Raw genomic sequence first — 20,496 nt, 5'->3', positions numbered from 1 at the left:
ATCTTTATTCAGAATTAAACAAAGTCTTTCAAATGAACTTACTGACAAAGTGATTTTAAAAAAATGCAAGTCTAAGTAAAAAAATTAAAAAAAAAGAACCACAAGTGTAAAATATTTAAGGAAATAACCAGAACAAGAGTAAGTTCTCAACTGCAAGAAAATCACTCACAATGTGAAAATGTATCAGGGAAAAGATCTGTAGGCCCTTTGTAGCAAAAAACCAAACAGATGTCAACTTTCACTTACCCACCCCCCAACCCGCCTCCCGAAATAATTTTGTAATTCTTGTCCTAAAATGGATGAATCCATAGCAATACCAGTTGTGATTCAATTATCCTTCCCCTCTCAGTGCTAGAAATAGTCCAAGAACTGTATCCAAAACACTTCTTTCTCGGTTACAGTTTTGCCCTTTGTCACAACCAGAACATTTTGCAGAGCCTGTCTTCACAGCTCGCTTCCAGTAGAACCAGTTTGGGATCTAAAGGAAACATCCTTCCTTATCAGCTCATCTATTCAGCTTCACAGTGGCTTGCATGCATACAAACCTGTACAGATGCATGTATCAGCCTAATAAATAAGGTCTAGCCTATTAGACGGTTGTGGAAGTAATGGTAATTGCTTTGTGAGGACATTTCTATCAAAATGAATTACAGCTAACTGAATCCAATATATGATGAATTTAATCTTGAAAAGCAACTTCAAAAAGACATGCACTGTAAGAATGGGGCACTGCCCTTTAAATAGCTTTAAAAACACTCAGCATGTTACAAGAGAGCAATTTGACGTTAAGAAGAGGCAGACCAATAACGTATATTGGTTTTTACTAAGTAGTAAGGAACCAATCACCATTCTCTTCTCGAAAAATAGTGTTTGCACATACAGATATATGGTGTTAGAACAGCTGCCTAAAAGCAAGATATGCAAGCCACGTAAAGCAAAATAAAAGGAAAAAAAACCCACATGGGATGTGAAGAGAGCAGCAGAAGAAATGGATAGGAAAAGGTAAGTATGGTGTGAGCTGTAACAAATTCAGAAATAAGGAAAATGCTTTTTACACTTTTCTGTACCAAAAGTTCTGAGTATAGCAACTAAGAGTTGTCTTTGAAAGTAAGTTTATTTACAGTGATTTTTTTATTAGACCTTAATGAGTAAACTAGTTTCTGAGAGCATCAAGTACTCTTCCACAAGAATCCTCTAACTGAACTGTACAAAATGGTATCTGTTATATCTAAAAATATTCGAACTTTGCATTTTCTTACATATATTTTGAATTTTTTTAATCTCTGAGATATGAAAGCATAGTGAGCTGTAGTAGAATCTGTCATCATGTGAAATAGCCGGCATTAATCCAGTAGGTCATGTGGCCACTTAAACAGTGACAAGGTGTCAATATACTTCATTAATATGGTTGAATTACAACACTACAGAGATTGATGACTCACAGTATGCAAGACCATGAATACTAATACTTAAATCCAATAGAATTTAGCCTAAATTAGTTTTGTTAGCTGTCAGACATTGTTACATAGCATTAATTTTTTTTTCCTGTTACCGAACCACTGCAGAGATGCACACAGACAAAAATCACTAGAGATGTCTGTGTCTATACACACCACATGTATTGAGCAGCCCTATAGAAAGAATGCTATGCTAGATAAAAATTTGCCTCACAAGCTAGTGGCTTGTCTATCATATAGCACAAATGCTCATGATAGTACCAATTGATAAACATAGATTAGCCTAAAGAAGCATCGGTTTTTCAAAGCTTGATTGCTTTTATTACTGTGCTAAGGCAGATACCATTAGTGTAAGACACCAGTATAACTTTTTTGTTATGAATTGTTTATCTTAGCAAATAGTCTTTCTTTTAAAAGAAGGTATCCATGTTCAAGCTCCTCAAGTTAAACAAATTGAAACATTATATGAAATTGTTAAAGTAATACTTTTACAATTGCAACATTGTATCAAAACCAGGTTTAAATTAACTCTTTTTTAAGCACAGTACTGTTAAGTATAAATTTTTCCCTAGACAGTATTAAAGCTATATTGGCCTACAGATAACATGTAGATTGTTGATATTAGTACCACAGAACCACAGAATCAAGTAGGTTGGAAAGAACTTCTGGAGCTGACCTACTCCAAACTCTTGCTCAAAGTAGATCAGGCAACTGGGCCTCATGTAGCCCAGTTCTAAGTATCTCTAAGTGTGCTCTCCACAATCTCTCTGTGCAACCTCTGGCAAAGTTTTACCACTCACAGGGTGATTTTTTGTTTTCCTTTCCTCTAATTGGAATTTTCCACATTGCAACTTGTCCGCATGGCTTCTTGTCTTTTCCCTGTGTGCCTATATGAAGAGTTTGGCTCCATCTGCTCTATACCCTTCCATTAAGTAGTTGAAAACAGCACTAAATTTCACCTTGGCTTCTCTTCTTAAGACTAGACAGACCCAGTTCTCTCAGGCCATCTCTATTTGACTTATGCCAGTAAATTATTGTTTTTCTTGTACTGGGGAAACCAAGACTGCATACAGTGCTCCAGACGTGGTCTCACAAGGCATGAATAAAGAGAATAATCACTTCCTTTGACTTGCTGGCTACACTTTTGCAACAGTCTACTATGCAGTTGGCTGCCTTTGCCACAAGAGTACACTGCTGACAAATGGAAAGATGAAGTTCTTACACATAAACACAGTTCATCTCACATGGGTACTTACGTGAAAGCACTCAAGAATAGAGACTTTTAAAATATAATAAGCATGGAGTCATATTGGGCCTCTCAGCACTCTACATGTATATGAAATTAACGGAAGGAATTGTCACAAGCTCCCTCGTGTGCAGAATGTCCTGTTCACTCACTCCTGTGCCTCAGAGAAAGACTGGAGGTGGAAAGTTGTACAAAGATAACCTTCAAGACCAAAATAGTCTTGCAGAGGGCAAAACTTTGAGGTAAAGAATGTTCTAAGGATTAATCTTACCATTCCATTCCAGTTTACATGTTAAGACAATTTACAAATACAGCTTTCTCCCAGGTAAGTTATGTAATACTTATTTTATTGCAAGTACCACCATCATGGCTCCCCACCAATGTATTTTAGGAAGCATGTATCAGAAATATGACAAACTAAAAAAAAAAAATATCTTTAAAAAAAACCAACCTAAAATCTGGATAGAGGACAGATCCACAAAAGAAACAAACCAACCAAAACACCAACTAACCCAATAAAACCCCCCAAACACAGACCATTTCCCATCCCCAACCCTCCAAACCACAGAGAAAATACAAAATATAACACAAGTGGAAAAAAAACCCCACCAAAATTTCTTAGTATACTCCCAAGCCTTTTCTTTACAGGTAGCAAATGTAAACCATCAACAGCTATCCTTCATTTTTTCACGTGAACATATAATTCCTGTTGGCTTCTCCTTGCCTCCTGATGAGACCCTACTCCTTTGTCTACTATTTCTCCCTTTCAGCAATTATTCCTTCATGGCCCCAAAAGGCTGAATTTTACTATCATGGAGTAAGGAAAGCAGTACATCACTAAAGATGGAAATGTGTCCTAGCATCAGTAGTTAAAGATGAGGCTCAGAGAAAGACCAGAATACAGACAGAACTTCTTTAGAAGATACCAAATCATTGTAGCAAAAATACACTAGCTCAAAATGTGATGGTTTAGGTATAATCTGCTAAAACCATAAAGCGGCTATATAACAATCTGAATATTATCGAAAGCGTGGCTTATATTTTGTTGGAGGGCTAGGAAAAAGAACCTAGCAATGACATTATCAGATGTAAATGAAAATCCTTGGTAAAGTCTGAAGATCTGAGATTCACGTTGTCAATCAAACTACCCACTAAGGCTTAACACTGTTTATTTTAATTACAAAAAAAAGTCATTGACCCTTTTTGCTGTTGAACTTGGGTTCATAGCGACTTAGATAGCACAAGTGGAATTCCCAAAAAACATGACTGTACAAAAGAATATGATCTCCAGCAAAAATATACTGGACATGGAGTACACAGTGATTGTCATCCAGCTACCATGCTCGTTTTCACAGAGTGTAAAATAAGCACTTTTATGCACACATGAGTTACATATTCAACTTAGAAAAGACATGTTGTTTTACCCTAAAATAGGAAATGCTAAGAGTTACAGCCTTTTATTTATACTGTAGCAGTTCTGCAGCATTGTTTTAAAATCCTGACTATATGAAAAATGTATACAGTTCTTTATATAATTTCGCACACTTTAATCACAAGTTTTCACCCGTTTTATAGCAAATTACTTGCTAAATCTAGACCAGTAAAAACAAAAACTGAGACCAGTAAAAAAAAACAACTGATGTGTTCTTACTTTACTTCCTTTGTATGTTTTTTTGATTCTGAATTAATTTTTTACTTCAAGAAATTAACTTTAAGAAAAAAAATATAAACAGAAATAGCAATGGCTTAGAGTTAGTAGAGACCTACTATTCTTTCTCATATGTATCATCACAACTGAATAGCCATAGGAACTACTAAAGATTAGAAAGGCATACACTAAGTTAAATCAATGTAAGACCTTGCTTTAAAATGTCTACAAAATATAAGCCAGAAAGGATCTTGTAAAGCAAGCAGACACAGAAAACCTTGAGAAACAAAACCCCCTGTCTGCTTAGGATTTGCTTAGTTGTTCATTCTTACCTTCTGTGCTTAATCCAGGACTTGAAGTAAATTTTGCTACATCGACAATCTTCACAGCAAACTGTTGCCCTGTTTCCCTGTTGATACATCGCCGCACAACACTGAATGGACCCCTGAAACACACAGACAGAAAACAGCAATAAATAGCCCATTCTTTCATGCGTTCAGCTACAATTCCGCTATTTCTAAGCAAAGTTTAGATTCCAACATTCAAGTGTAGTATTTACACAGAAGCTTATACCTCTCGTCCTTGCTGCTGATTCGATGTAAAATTAATAATTTTAAATACAGACTAGTGTAAAACACACCAAATGAGTTTTCTATTTTCCTCTATTAAAGACATATTCTCTTACCCTGCCACTTCAAAAAGGCTATACTCTTAGAACCATTGTGTAATATACTAACATTATTATTAAATTTTAAGTGGACTTTATTTTGATGCATAATTCAAACAGGGGAAAAAAAACCCCAGAGGCAAGAGACACATTCTTGCTTTCAGTCCTAAGCTAGAGTTTAGAAATTACTGTTTGAAATGACTGAAAGGCTATTCCTTCAAAACAATGATAAGAGTAACAGAATTGTTAAGTCATGCTGTTTGGTTTTGTTTGTTTGTTTTACACAAACTAGGTTTATTTTGGGCTTATTTGACATCACTAGATATAAACAACCTCCACTGAAGTACTTCAAAATTCCACAAAAGCTTATAATTTTCTCTCATCTATGGCACTTAAAGAACCCTCCCAAAAAGTTACAGATAAAAAGATTCATTCAAATTAGTTCAAACAGATGTTAGCATTGCACTCAACTAATAAAAAGTTAGTTATTTTTAAAAAATGAAATTACATTTGCCAAAACACAAGTTAGAACAATGGCATCCTTTTAAAAACTATCACTACCAAGTCGTATTTTTGGAAGCTTCTTTTAGTAGATGATTTAAAACTCTTGGCATCTCGGCTTAAAATATGGAATCTTCCATCCAAAGTTAACAACAAACAATGCAATCAGATAATTACGGGAGGTCAAGCTTTTGAACATGAAATATTAATAGGTTATGAAAACAGAATAGGATTGTTTCAAGACTTCAATAGTTGTGGTAAACCAATCCTTTTTTTTACTGCTACTTATTTAATGACTGACATGATAGTTCTAAAGAAGTCTATTCTAAAGTCTTCTCAAAAAGACATAAGGGAAAATTTGAGGACTGATTGAGCCTTTGTTCAGAAGTTCATCTATTGAGTGAACGTTCACCTGCTGAGGTAAATAAATACTCAAATATAGCTTAAAAGACAAATTCTTCCATTCAAGCAGTGAACTGGAAGTTAGTTTACAAGTTTCTGAGCAATGAGGTTGCAAAGTAACACAGTTCTCAAAGTAAGAAGGTTCCCTGGAAGGCGAGAAATGTCCCTCTGAGGGTACGTACAAGCCTTTCTAACTGGCTTTTGGTATCTCTTTACATACCAGATGATTCAAAGAACATAATTCATCATGCTACAAAACCTGTACTCCTATAGCTAAAATCCAATTTTTGTACTCTTTAAAAAACATACTTGCAAAGCTTTCTTGAAATAGGACCATTTCTGATGCATAACATGAATACCAAAACCAGTCAATGAATCACAATCTAAAAATTCACAAACAAGGAAAATATTTATTAGCACAACTATATACATGTGACATAGTAACATGCTCAAGCAGAACTAACTATACAAGAAAACGCTTGGTTTTTTCCCTCTTTACTTGCTCCTAACATACAGTGAAACCCCCCATACTGATGGCTATTTTCTCCTCTGAATCTATACCCCACTATTATTCCGTTTGCTCTTCTATCAATGGTTACCACAGATATTTTAAAAAATATGTTCAATTAAGACTCTAATACATAGAAATCCACTTTCATCTGTAAACGCAAAAGCCTCAACTGACTTAATTTGGCATCTGAGGGACTACAGCTATTTAGTTGGAATTCTCCCCCCACATTTCAAAAAGTAATCTTTTCTAGAAAAGTCCCATTTTATATAGATCAGCGTCACCTTATCCCAAGTCTCTGCTTACTCTTTTAGCATCTATCAAAGTAAAATTGCTTTAAAATAGTATAAACACATTTAAATTATGGTAATTTAAGAACATTTAAAAACCTAAACCACAGCTTTGGAATAACATTGGCAATACTAATTTTCATTCATAATTGTAGTAAGTTTCTAGAAGCTAAAAGTATTTCATTAAAATGATTCCTTTTCTTTTCATTCTCTCTGTTCTTTTCCCCCTCATACAAAGTCTTTCTGAAGACATTAAATAAAGCTTTTAACATAATCTGATACAGAATGCTAGATCACTAGAGTATAGAGATAGACCATATCCTTACTCATAGGTAGACCCCTGATTTCTGTTCATTCACATAAAACCTATGAATGTAAGTATTTCTTGCTGTTGATGAAGCTACTTTGAGGTTTCCTGGTTCCCTCAAGTCTGGGCTAGAGAGCTTGCCCATCCACCTAAATATGTGTACATACTTTGAGCAGCCAAAGAGAGATAGTTGGAAGAATCATAAATCAAAAAGGACCACACAAACTGCAGTTTCAAGAGGGATCAGACTTGTGGTCACCTCTACCTTTCTTGTAACCATGACTTATTTTTTTCTTTCCATTACGCATTAACATTTTAGAACCCTGACTTGAGCAATTTGCTTCCTGCATATTAAGTCTGGGACAAAAAAATTAAGCACTTTATTCAGTTCTGTAACAGAGAGGGTACCAGAGATATCCGTACAGCCTCAACCTTTCTGGCCATATTGAAACTTAGCTATGGTTTAAACAGAATCTTCTCTACTTAGACTGAGGAATGACAAAGATGCTTAAGTAAATCAAGGGTGCTGTAAAGTACAGAAGACTAGAGTTCAGTGATGCCCACAATGAACTCATTCTATTAAATACACCAATTTAGTTTCATATAGAAATAAAAAGTTTTAAACATAACCTGAATATTCAGCTATTTACAAGCCTCAGATTTCCAATTTTTTCAAAACTAGCTCTCTCGTATTCAAGCCACAGACAACCTCAAAATAGTATGTGTTATGACAATACATTAGATTAATGCATTCCATGACAATAGCAGCACAACAAAGGATTGAATTTTCAAGTTAGGTAATTCTAAAACACTCATGAGAGATGCCTTCATCAATTAAGCAGACACCATGGCTTCCATGTACCAAGTAACAGAAAGGAACTTTGAAATAAATTATGGTTGCAATTAGCTTTTTATTTTTTCTTCATAGCTGCAACGACACACAGCAATTTTACAAATAAAGTTATAATAGTATCCCACAGTGCTGCTGTCTAATCTGAGTCAGAAAACAAAAATTTGTGCTTCCCAACACAGTAGTTTCAAACCTTATTTGGAAGCTAAGTAACAAAAGTCTTTCAGGCTACCCTCAGTCTCAGTACTAAAATCACACTCAGTCAGGAAAAGGACTACGATATTTCATCTCTCAAATGAGACAAGGAGCTATTCAACAGTTGTGTCTGCCACCAGGGAAACATCCTCCCTAAACGACAATTTCTATAGCTCATTTTACGAACCTTGCATCTTAAATTACACAGATCTAAAATACAGAGCTGATGTAGACAGAGGAAGGAACAACTCTAACACTAGATACAGTTCATCAAAACTGTTATAGATAGATCAGACTACTTATTTGTTTATTTATTAAAACAGAGGAACTGAGTTAAGTTGCATAGTAAGACTTCATCCTGTAACAGTCATACAAACTAAAATTACAGTGTAATGCGCTACCCTTACCAGACATACATGCTGAGATGCGCAAATCTGGTTTCAAACCCACCCTCCCACCTCCCCTCCAGCTTTCAAAATCTTTAACTGCAGGTAGCATGCACACAATGGACTACACTAGCCTGAAGTATAAGAATCATTAAAATACACAAACAGCAAGGACAGATGATTTTTTCACTGATATTTTGTCAACACTGGCAGCAGCACATTCCAACATCTGCAATACTTCTGATTCCCACCTGCAATGTATACCAAAAAGAAAAATGTATTTTCTTAAACTGAAGCTGGGATGCATGCTGATTTTTGCTGTCTGCTGGAGAGGGAAATCAAAGTATTACAATACATTATTAAGGAGGTTATTGATTACCTGTAGGCCATAAAGAAGTGGATAGGAATGGTGAAGAGGTGCCTCATAACCAGCCCCTTTCATGCTCCCAAAATTTCAAGTAAGCAGGGCAGGTCCTGATGTAACCTTAGCCCTAGTGAAACTATTTTTGAGTGATTAGCTTTGCTGTCTAGCACAGCGCAGTTAATTTTATATCAGCTAGACACAAACTTGAAGAAGATAAATTATTAATTACTCTCTCCTTAAGGAGTACAACATTTGAATTAGAATAAAATCCTAAAAACTTGAGACCATCAAGGCCTTTTTTATCATCTACTTTAAATTATTTTACTTAGTGTATGTCATTAGGACTTCAAGAATAAAGATCAAAAGCCAATATTTTGCAAACTTTTTTTTTTTTATACTAGAACCTTGGTTTATCTGTCTGTTCTGCTTCCTATCCCCCTTCCTCCAATCCACATTGGTGTGCAGGAATGAGAACTGATTGTGATTAAAAGATACTTTGTTGATTCCCGACAAGCACGAATACTTGCAACTAGTAACTACAGCATGTTCCCTTCCTATGTCCTGAATGAACTGAGCTGACCTGTGGCAATGGAGTTCCTACTGATGGATGCTTATAAAGACACTTCCGGAACCCCTGTGCTTCAGAATCCCAAAACTTGAGATTTTAAGTCATTTACATATCAGATCACCAAGAATTTGCTCAACATCTCTCCCCTGTGAGTCACAATTTTTTGAGGAACTTCATATAAAACAATGCATTTTGGCTCTCAAATTCAGTTTCATTAATTTGCGTTTTTAAAAAAAAGTAAGAAACACAAGTTGAACTTTTTGTCAGTAATACCAACAATAGTGAACAACATCTCTTCCGATGAACAGAGTGCTCCTTTAAAAACGAGCTTCCTTTTAGAAGTAAAAGGCCTTAGATTGCTTTTCCTTATTTAACAGGGCTTATCTATTAAGAACTTGAAACATGCAACACAGGTCTTAAAGTTACTTTTGTTCAGTATTTTAAATCAAGAAGATCAATGTTTCCTAAAAGGGATTATGTCAGTTTTTAGCATTAAGATACTATAAGTGTATACAGATAAAGTCACATAAGAAAAGACATATATACCCTGATTTCTTGATTTATTTCATTTAAAGGCTGTGCATTTGCTTAGTTAAGCAGCAGACAACACTGCCTTGTACTAATGAGGTTAATACTTCCAAACCAATTGTATCCAAATTGAAAAAAATTGTCAGAAAGCACGCAAATTACAACCACATTTTAAAGACATGGATCTCTTTCCCTCTTCACTCATCCAAGTCATTTATAATATATACTTGTTGTTCAATTTTCCCTCTGATTGAAGTGAACCTCTTCTAAAAATTAAGTATTTCCAAGATTAATTAAACCTGCAATTAGTCACTATATCAGCCCATTTGCACATGGAACTACAGCTTAAAACAATGATTGAACCCCTCTGTGAACTAGCATATTGGATTAGAGGGCCACCACTGGCAATGTTGGGTAGCTATTTTTTGGTTTATTTTCAAAGAAAAATTTAAAATACTGCATTATGATGACTGTGGCACAGAAGAACATTTGGGTTTGTCATGGTTTAGCCCCAGCCAGCAACTAAGCATCACTTAGTTGGTGCAGCCACTTGCTTAACCTCCCTCCCCAGCTGGGATGGGGGAGAGAATTGAGGACAAAAAAAAACCCCAAAAAACTTGTGGGTTGAGATACAAACAGTTTAATAGGACAGCAAAAGAAGAGGAAACAACAATGATAACAATAATAATAATATTACTGATAAAGGAATATACAAGAACGAGTGATGCCCAATGCAGCAATTGCTCACCACACGGTGATGGATAGCCCATCCCTGAGCAGGGATTCCTGCCCCACGGCCAAATCCAGTTTTTGTACTCAGAATGACATTATATGGTAATGAATATCCCTTCGGCTGGTCTGGGTCAGCTGTCCTGGCTGTGGCCCATCCCAGCTCCTTGTGCACCTCCCCGTTGGCAGAGAATGGGAAGCTGAGAAGTCCTTGACTTAGTGTAAGCACTACAACTACTTAGCAACAACCAAAAACATCAGTGTGTTATCAAGACTATTCTCATATCAAATCCAAAACACAGCACTATACCAGCTATCAGGAAGAAAAAACAACTCTGTCCCTCCCCAGGATTGGATATCTAATACTTGTTTAGAAAATTACATACCACAGTACAAGTCACAAAACTGAGTTCCCAAGCAGCAACATTTCTATCACAAGTATGCTTCAACAGTTCACATCTTTGAAACCAAGTCTGTGTTTTAACTCAGTTGTAGGATAAAACATACAAAGAACAATGCACAAGACAGCAGTTCACGGGATCTCAACCCAGTATGAATACATACTTTCTAATACTAATCCAACAGATAAATAATATACAGAGTACCAAAGCTGTGGTTCTAAGGTAGGGGGAAAAAAAACAACTCACAAATCTTCCTTCACCTTCATGATCATTTTTATGAAACACGATCAGTTAAACACCTTTGAAAGTACTGAATCATAGTGCTTACATAATGTCCGAGTACAACTTAGATTTTCTTTTCTAATGATTTTGTAAATAATGAAATAACTGGAGAAAGGCTACTGAGTAAAGTTGTAGGGTTTGAAACAGGTAATTTAAAAACAGGGAAACTAAAGTCAAGAAAAGATTTGGAAATGGCAGGTATTTTTTTAAACAGTAGCATTTAAAGCATTTAAAAATATTAGCGAAGTGATAACACATGATTTATAGTAAATTATTTTTACAGCTTAAAAATCACAGAATCACTGAATCACTGAGGTTGGAAAGGACCTTCAAGATCATCAATTCCAACCGTTAACCCAATGCCACCATGCCCCCCTAAACCATGTCCTGAAGCACCACATCCACATGTTTTTTGAATACTTCTAGAGATGGTGACTCCACCACCTCCCTGGGCAGCCTGTTCCAATGCTTGACCACTCTCTCGGTGAAGAAATTTTTCCTAATATCCAAATATTCAACTACCATCTATTTTAAAAGCTTAAACAAGCTTTTATACATAAGAACAAAAACTTCAGGGAAAACACTTGTCAAAAAAACATGAAGTAACTTAAACCTTGGTTATTCAACATAGAAATACATGATGGGGAGTGACGGTGCAGAAACAGGCTAAAAAACGCATAGTCATATCACTGCAGTGCACTATAGGAGCTAATCAGACATCCAGAGTGACCTTATCACTCAGTCTTTCTACTACAGAGCTCAGTGCAACTCCACTGAGAAACAGTGGCTGCTAGTGTGGACCAGAAACCCATTCATGGTCCTCCATCCAACCTACTGTCCTTCCAGCAGCGTTCCCCTCATTGCAGTGTCATTACAATCCACTTCTTCATACCCCCTCAAAGCCTTATCTAACACAAAAAGTGAGGAAATGAAAACTAAAATTGAAAAGACCACTTCAGCGCCAAAACGCTGGAAGAGCTACCCCAGAGAATAAGAGACAGCACACAGGAGGAGCTTCCTGCTTTTTTTCCCTTTGTTCCCCTTAACCATTTATTTCCTTCCATACAGAACTACAGAAGGAGTAGCCCCCAGTGCTTGTGAAAGGGAAACACTCCCCAAGAAATCTTAGAGTATGCTTAGAATTTATGTGACATACTGAAAAAATATTTACTTTAAGATTTTCTTGTATAATTCAAAAGCTTGTTTACATGTTTTTGTCACTATAAAAGAAAAACATTGGCAGCAAGAGATCTCTTCTGCTACCCTGCCTTTTCAATCTCCAACCTGCAAGGACCATAAGCTATCCTTAACTGATCTGTAACCTCTATCCTTAACTGATCTGTAACCTCTATCAACAGAAATGGTAAGTTTGTCGCCTGCTTTTTCTTCTTATCAAGCAAAAAAGCAAGAATGAATTTATCAGTCATTCTACACTTTAATATACGAGGTATCTATCTACCAAATCTCTTAGGCATACATATGCTATAAACAGATGCTAATATATAAAAATATCATTAATGTATCTGTAGTTTGTAAACAACTCTTATTTTACATTAAATGGCTGGAATATTGAGGGTATGGGAAAGGAAGAACATTGAGATAAGATGCTCACTAAATTCTCTATTCTATTACCATGAAATAAAAATGTCAGCACCAGTCACAAACAACATTCTTCACATGCAAGCTATTCAGAAAATATTTTTATGTTCACATATACTACAACATCCTTAATTTTCAGAATTCCTCAATTACCAATTAACATTGACCTTATCCTTGTAAATTCTCCCATTTTTTTCATAGACTCATAGAACAATTTAGGCTGGAGGGGACCTCTGAAGGGACATGCTTAATGAATTTTGTCAGAACATCTGCTTGTTGTTATCAAAACCGATACTACCAAGAAAATAGCAGAAACTACCTCACTCTCTTAAAACAACTATTTACAAATAATTATTCACCTCAGCATACACAGACAAGCAAATTCTGCTTTCAATAATTATTGTAGTAATAGCTTTCATGGTCTTAAAAGAGCTGGTTTGAAAGCTGCAGATGTAGCAGGAATAGTAACAGTAAGTGTACTTTGTTAAGACCTGTAAGCTTTTTGGAACAAGATCAGACATTAGCTGCTGGGCAGCGTTCCGTGGAGCATGCTTCCACAAGAAGGGCCACATGATACCTACAGAAGACTGAAGGGGTTTTAGACCAAGATTACGGTATGTCATTTCAAGCTTATGTTTGGGTGATACTGAAGTATGATGGCCGTTTTAAACAGAAGCAATAGCTATTGACATAGAACAACTCTTTTCAAGAGACTGTCCTCAGACCATCCTTTATGTCCTATTTTTCAACTCATTAGAGGTCATTTGCAACTGAAGGGTCAAGACCTCAAATTCAAGTAACTCCTAAATAGCCTTCTTAAAAGAGTTCAGGCTCTTGCCTATGCAGATTCCATTTTTAGCTCGTTTCTTCCTTGTTAATCTGTTTCCAGTAATTCACAACTAATTTGCTTTTTCTGTAAGATTAGACACTGGACACTATTTTCACTTTCCTAAATCAGTACATAGGTCTAAAATGCTATGCTAGCAGCCTCAGTCTTCAAGAAAGTGACTAATTACATAACTCATTTCCAGATGGATGAAAGAAAGAACAAAAAAATTATTTTTAAGGCATATATGTACTAAGCATACACAGGTAAATTATGAGACATTCTCTTAACTGAAATATAAGTAATTATAAGGGTCTCAGAAAACAGTCCTGGTTTTTAACCATTTGTGAGAAAGAAAAATGAAAATTGGTTTGTTAAGCTGAGACGAAACATCCTGTCCCCTCATCAGTAAAGAACTCAAGAAACTAATGACAAATATGACTCTTCTCTGTGTATCTCTCTCTGGTTTACCTTAAGGTAGGTGAGAATCCACATCTCATGCAAGAAGTGATTTAGGGCAAGTGGAGACTGGCAACCAAAGCAAAAAATCTACTTCTTGAACAGGAGAGGAAGGAGATAAGGACAGCTTTGTTCACTGATAAATTGCCAATGGAAATACTGCAATAAAAGCATGTAATCAAAAGTCCCAAAACTTTAGTTTTTACAATCTAACATTCTGTAACACTTCACAGAAAAACACAGCACACCAGCAGTTGAATCAAGAGGATCAGTTCAAAAATGTTCAGAAAAACTGATGCTGTTCTCCTAACAGACTCCTTTAATCTCTGACCAAATCTTTTGCCCCTTTCTCTTCTTTGTGAAGAGAGACCAAGTGCACAAGATCAGAAGGCAGCGAAGGAAATCTGGGAAAAAAAAATATAGAACTACATTAAGTATGAAATCATTCAACAGTGAGAAGAAAAACAGCAAGAATGAACAAATGTGTAAAAAAAGACCACTTCAGTCACAGGAACAAAAGAGTATATTAAAAATTATAACTTTACCTCTAAAAGAACAGAGAAAGATTGTAGAGTATCTTCAGTCTCATCAGCTAGAGACAATAATCATTACTTTTCTCTTTTCCCATACAGAGAACCTTTTGATCCCATTCATGTTAATAGGCCTTGTTCCATCTCAGGCTGTGGCTTCACCAGCATTTCTTCAGCAGCAGTAGTGGCCAAACCAGCAACACTTCTAGCTATTGTGTCATCTTGTAACAGCTTTGGCATGGTTACACTGAACCAAATCAAAGAAGAAACAAAAACCACCCAAATATCCCACACAAACCACTTCTCCGTTTTTTGACTGTGTTGCTTTTCATCCAGAGCAGTTGCTTGATTTGACTTCAAAGCATGGCTAGGCAAAGAGCTGTGTTCAAGACAGTCAAAACCAGGAACAAATGGCTAGGACACAGGGGGTGCTTACACAGTGCTGCTGCTAAAATTGAATCTAGTCTCAGACCACAATGATTTTTTGAACGTCCTACAGCTACCTGTAGGACTTGCACTAATATAGCATAAGTGCACTCACACAATGAAGCAAAGGAACTCATCTAACTGAGAAAGTCTTAGGTAAATCCACATATAGCTGGCTCCACTGGGCATAGTTTGTCTTGCAACTACAAGTGCTTTCAATAACACAGCACACAGAGCAAGATGAGAAAGAAGAATGGGAATATGTCAGCCACCACTGTTGCCAAAAATTCCGTCATGAAATTACACCCTCAGGTGAACTTACATTCATTAACCGCTCCCTACATCACCTCTCCCTCCTGCATCATGGTTCTGTTTTAAATTTCCACTTCAAGATTATTAATGGCCACTTTATATCTTTTAGTCCTGCTAACAAAACTGGGCTTACATACTATCTCCTCTTCTCTCTCTCACTCACAGATTTTGCCAAGCCTAACAAAATGCACTTCTTTATGATGGGGTCTCTCATTTCAGAATCTCTTCCCTCCATCTGTTCCAGTTCTATTTTTTATTAACAAAAGCAACCAGAACTGTGAGTAGTACGCCAGATGAGGTCTTGGCAAAAGTTTGCACAATGTTAATGATGCTTTCTTCTCTGCTGGAAACAGTGTGCATGACAGAATCCTGTACTTGCCTTCTACACACGCACATCACATAGCCACCGAATATAGCTGCATTCTTCTCCTCAGTTGTTTCCAACCAATCAGCCTTAGCCTACCCCAAAGCCTGTTACTAGTTTTTCCATTCTCATGTGGTGGATCCTGTACTTAGAAATTCATAATTTCCACTGATAAGTCCTTTTTTTTTTTCCTTTCTGGATGATGTCCAGATCCTCCTCTGCAGCAATTATCCTCAAATGTTGCATCAAAAAAACTCCATAGGTTAATCAGTATAGTTCAATTTAGTGTTTTGGGTTTGTTTGTTTTTTTTTAAATAATCTGACAGACAACTAATCCAAAACTGACCAAAGACAAACCTTCTCTTTTTTCACTATTTCCTCTTTGAAAGCCCCATTTTAATTTCTTCCTTAGTCCAATATGAAATACTTTACATTTATCATATTGCAATCTTTTTGTTTGTTTTGAAGACACCAGCAACCCAAACTACAAAGAGGGAAGTGAGAGGGAAGCACTAGCTGATCTGACTGACAGAAGGGGTTTTCTCATTGACTGGAATACACCACCGGTAAATCAGCTGCCCCAACACTACTGCATTACAAAAATCAAAAGTTTCCTACATGTTCATGGCAATGGAGAAAGGTACACATAACTTGCATGGGCTGCTAGAGAAGCAGAGAAGTAACTCACTATTTTTTATGGAAATGACCTCATTTAAATACTGTTATTATATCTGTGATAACATATGATAGTTCCTCAAAATTGAGAATGTATCAGCTTTATACTGTAATATATGCAAAAGGTTCAGAAATTCTTTGAGGGCCTCTCTCTTCCCCATATCTGCCTAACAATAAAACTCCCATCTAATTTGCTACCACTACACAATAGTTAAGTCTCAAACTGTAAAGACAGCAATGGTCAAACAAAACAATGTTTTTAAAACACACACATATACTAGAAACTGGTATCTCCCACAAAACCAACACCTGAATCTAAACAGAATTTTTTCTGGTAATCAGTTCAATCAAAATCACTTCCTCTATAGTTCAATATTTAAATTTTGCTTGTAAAAAAATAAAATCTCAGTTCAGTTTAGCTGTCACTTAAAATCATAGCCTCAAGGATAGTTCTGTGTGCATACCAATTCACAAGACCCTTTGGAACCAATAAATAGAAGTTACTGAGGTCAGCAAAAGAGACCAAGCTTCTACATGAGAGAGTTCTGATCAGTGGTACTGATCCATAAAGCTGAATTATCCGAAGAATCTTGATCCAGACAGACAGCTTTCTGTACTTCTTACAGGAGTTTGGTCTCTGAACTGCCAAACACCTTCATGTGTTAGGAAAATGAGAAGTATCCGGAAAAGAAAATCTGTCTCGTGTGTCTCAAAAGTATACAGATTAGTATTAAATTTCTTAAGTTGCCAAGATGATCATGTATGAAGTGAAGGAAAACATAAATACTTGTCATTTTCTTTAAAGATGTTGGAAGACTTCTAATATTTCAGAAATCGAACTTATGACTCAAATCATCAGCCCTTAGGGTGATTCGTAACAGTTTAAATTATGGAAGGATTAAGGGATTTATTAAGAACATTCAGCTGAATATTGGGAAAAAAAATCCTGGTTATGATATTTATAGAAGGTTGTTGAATTCTCTCTCCAGGGGAGAAATGAATGAATTCTGACCTCTTGAAATCTGAAGCTTTCAACAATGTACCAGAATGAAAAATCTGACACAGAGAGGATAAGAAATTTAGTTTCTCTCTTCCATCTGGATCTGTTAGGTTTCTGAATAATAGTTCCTTGAATTTTTATATAAACTACTGTTCAAAGTCAGGGTGTGTGTTTTGTTTTTTGTTAATTTTTTAAAGTACAGATTGCATTTCAACAGCCTAGATACCTGTATTAAAAAAAAAGTTAGTCTATACTATTTGTACTAGTTCAACCACCTTCTAAACTTCAAACAAGTTACTTTTTAATAGGTTATTTAGAAATGTCACCTCTCTCACTAACTTCAAAAATTAAGTATGTCTTGGAAAAAGCTAATGCAGCTACAAGAAAAACCTTTAAAACTAAATAGGGCTATTCACCTTACTAAATATTTGGAAGGTATATTGTTATGTAGGTATAGTAGAAAAATTAACCACTGTTGTTTGTAAAAGTAACAAAGACCCTAAGTATTTAAACATGAGATACCAGCTTCCTGTAAAGCAATTGTTCACAAAGTTTAAATTCAACTCTTCTCTTCATGTGCTAATTTAAAGTTAAAGGTCTCTCCTTAGCATGATCTTGTCATTAGAAAGACTACCATACAAAATATCTCATGTTAACTATGGGACAATTATTCTTATATAACAGGAATTCCTATAATCACCTACAAGACCATTACTAATACACATACAGCATAATGTGTTGTATGATAATTTCACAGTTTCTGTACTGGAAAAAGCCATGTTCTTTTTCTAATTGCTAAACATTTAATAGAACTGTTAACAACCTGAAACTAAATGTAAAGTCTTTACTTAAAAGCCACATTTAATATTTTTCCTTTTTTTCATTACCAAAAAAAAAAAAAAAAAAAAAAAGAAGCTGTCTGGATCAACTTCCCAGTCAGTTCTGAGACACAATTGTACTCAAGTTTGTGCTAGTACCAATGCAAAGATAGCATGGGGGTGCTAGCAAACTGCCAGGAGAGGACAAGGTTTTTAGTACTGCTTTTTAAAAAAAAGACAGAAAAACAAATTATTCCTGGAACTATGAAATTAGCAGGAATCAGAGCATTGACTCCATCTCTGCATGACCAGTTAAGGTGCACACACTGAAAGATTCCACACTCCTGCAAGTGATTATTTGACCTTTGGGACATTGACAAAAATAGGAAGTTGAATTCATAGTCCAGGTCAGGAACAGCATCTGATATTTCACCAGTTTCCAGCTGCCCTTTATTTACTTTGTTCAAGGAAGTGAAACGAGGCAGATGAGCAACACTTTGGGTCCAAGACTAGATCTCAGTTTGTTTCCTTACATATTCTCATACCAACAAGCAAAAAATTGAAGTATTCTTTCAGTTACATCATTCTAAATTCAAACCAACCTAAAAATTATTTCAACTGCAGTGATAAACACTGTGGTCCCTGACCTGGACCACAGAATCAAAGTCATTCTCTAAATTACTTGCTGCTGCCTATTTGAGACATTCCCAAGCTTTGCTACCACCGCTACCAGAAAGGAGTCCAGCAGTAGAAACGCAGTTTCCAGCTTTGTCCTAGGCTATATACATGTGAAGGAGTAAGCACGTATCCACATATCCAACTCCCCTGTCTTTTAAAAAGACAAAAATAGAGAATTTAGCTAGTACTATGGTTTGAATGATGGCACATTCTCGGAGCTGTGAAGAATGCCAAGCATTCAAACAGTGAGATTACAAATTTGAAAAAAATTAGGATTTAAAACTGCCAGTTGCTTCTGGACTGAACATATGAACATGTGCTACAGAACCCTACTATAGCACTGTCCTGCTTTATATTAGAAATTTCATCGTAAATGTAAGTCTAACCATATTTTTAGATGAATTAGGGCTACACAAAACAGAACCAGAAGTTAACTAAGAAAGGCAGCATTTAGGAAAAAGTGAATGAGCAGAAAAGCACTGGCAGTTGAGGATGGGGGAGAGGGAAATGTGAAGAAGAAATCAAATTATCATACTATGTTTCCTTCTTTATGCTTCTCTAGTCAAAATAATTTAAAGAGAAAAAGAGAAAGAGAAGTGCTCTAGATGGCAGACAATACATAGAGTACTGCTCAACCACAGAAAGCAACTTCCTGTTGACAAGGTTTTCAAATAACTGCACAACCCTACTTGCAAAGATGTAAAAACATAAATATCCAACACTCAATGCTTTGGGTGAAACATGTACAAGTGAAAACCAAAACCCAACCAAAAACAACCTCCAAAACTTTAATGAAAGCTTATGGTGGTATTTACTCCCTTCAAACACCCGTCCAGCAGTTTTTAAATCATAGTAACTGAGCAACTGGTGGTGTAGCTGAAGTTGGCAACAAGGATTTATCTGGCTTTTAGGAGCATGGGATCCTCTTTGAGCATCAAGGACTGTTAGGAAGTGACAGGTTCCACCCCAAGAGGGCAAAAGGTATTTTTGCCAATAGGGTGGTCTTCCTGATAAAGGAGAGCTTTACACTAGGAATGACAGGGGAGGGAAATGAGGACCAAAGTGAGCAGGTTGATACGGACAGCAGAGACCTTGTAATGGACGGTTTCAAGCTTAATAAATAAGGAAGAACCTACAGGACAGCACAGGGACAACTCTCATACCTCTTCTGGGAAATCATCACAACTAGGTACCTTTCTGAAGTGCCTGTACAAAAACTCATGCCACATGGGGAATCAACATGAAGAGTCAGAGGACTGCATGAAGGTGCAGGGCTACAGTCTCATTTGGTTCACAAAAACATGGTGAACAAAGCTCAGAAGTGCTGCAATGGGTGGGTACAAGGCTTTAGAAAGGACAGGCTGGGACATTAAGGAGGAGGAGTTTCTCTTTATGTAAGAGTGCAGCTTTTTGTATGGAGCTCTGCCCTGGGACTCATGAGGAGCCAGGTGAGATACTATGGGTCAGGAATAGCATACAA

General features: G+C 36.3%; 1 protein-coding gene across 5 annotated transcripts in view; it reads right to left on the bottom strand.

Annotated features, from left to right (window-relative positions):
• The window catches only part of CASK (calcium/calmodulin dependent serine protein kinase), a 226,309-nt gene that overhangs the window by 163,724 nt on the left and 42,089 nt on the right, over positions 1-20,496 (bottom strand). For all 5 annotated transcript variants that reach the window (XM_082009616.1, XM_082009618.1, XM_082009619.1 and 2 more), the window contains exon 2: positions 4,684-4,796. In XM_082009616.1, coding sequence (XP_081865742.1) covers positions 4,684-4,796 — 113 coding nt within the window. The remainder of the gene's footprint in view (positions 1-4,683; positions 4,797-20,496) is intronic.

The sequence above is a fragment of the Phaethon aethereus genome, assembly GCF_964289735.1.
Source record: "Phaethon aethereus genome assembly, chromosome: 1".
NCBI lineage: Eukaryota > Metazoa > Chordata > Aves > Phaethontiformes > Phaethontidae > Phaethon > Phaethon aethereus.
Note: the sequence above shows the minus strand (reverse complement) of the source record. Positions and strands in the feature narration are given on the sequence as shown.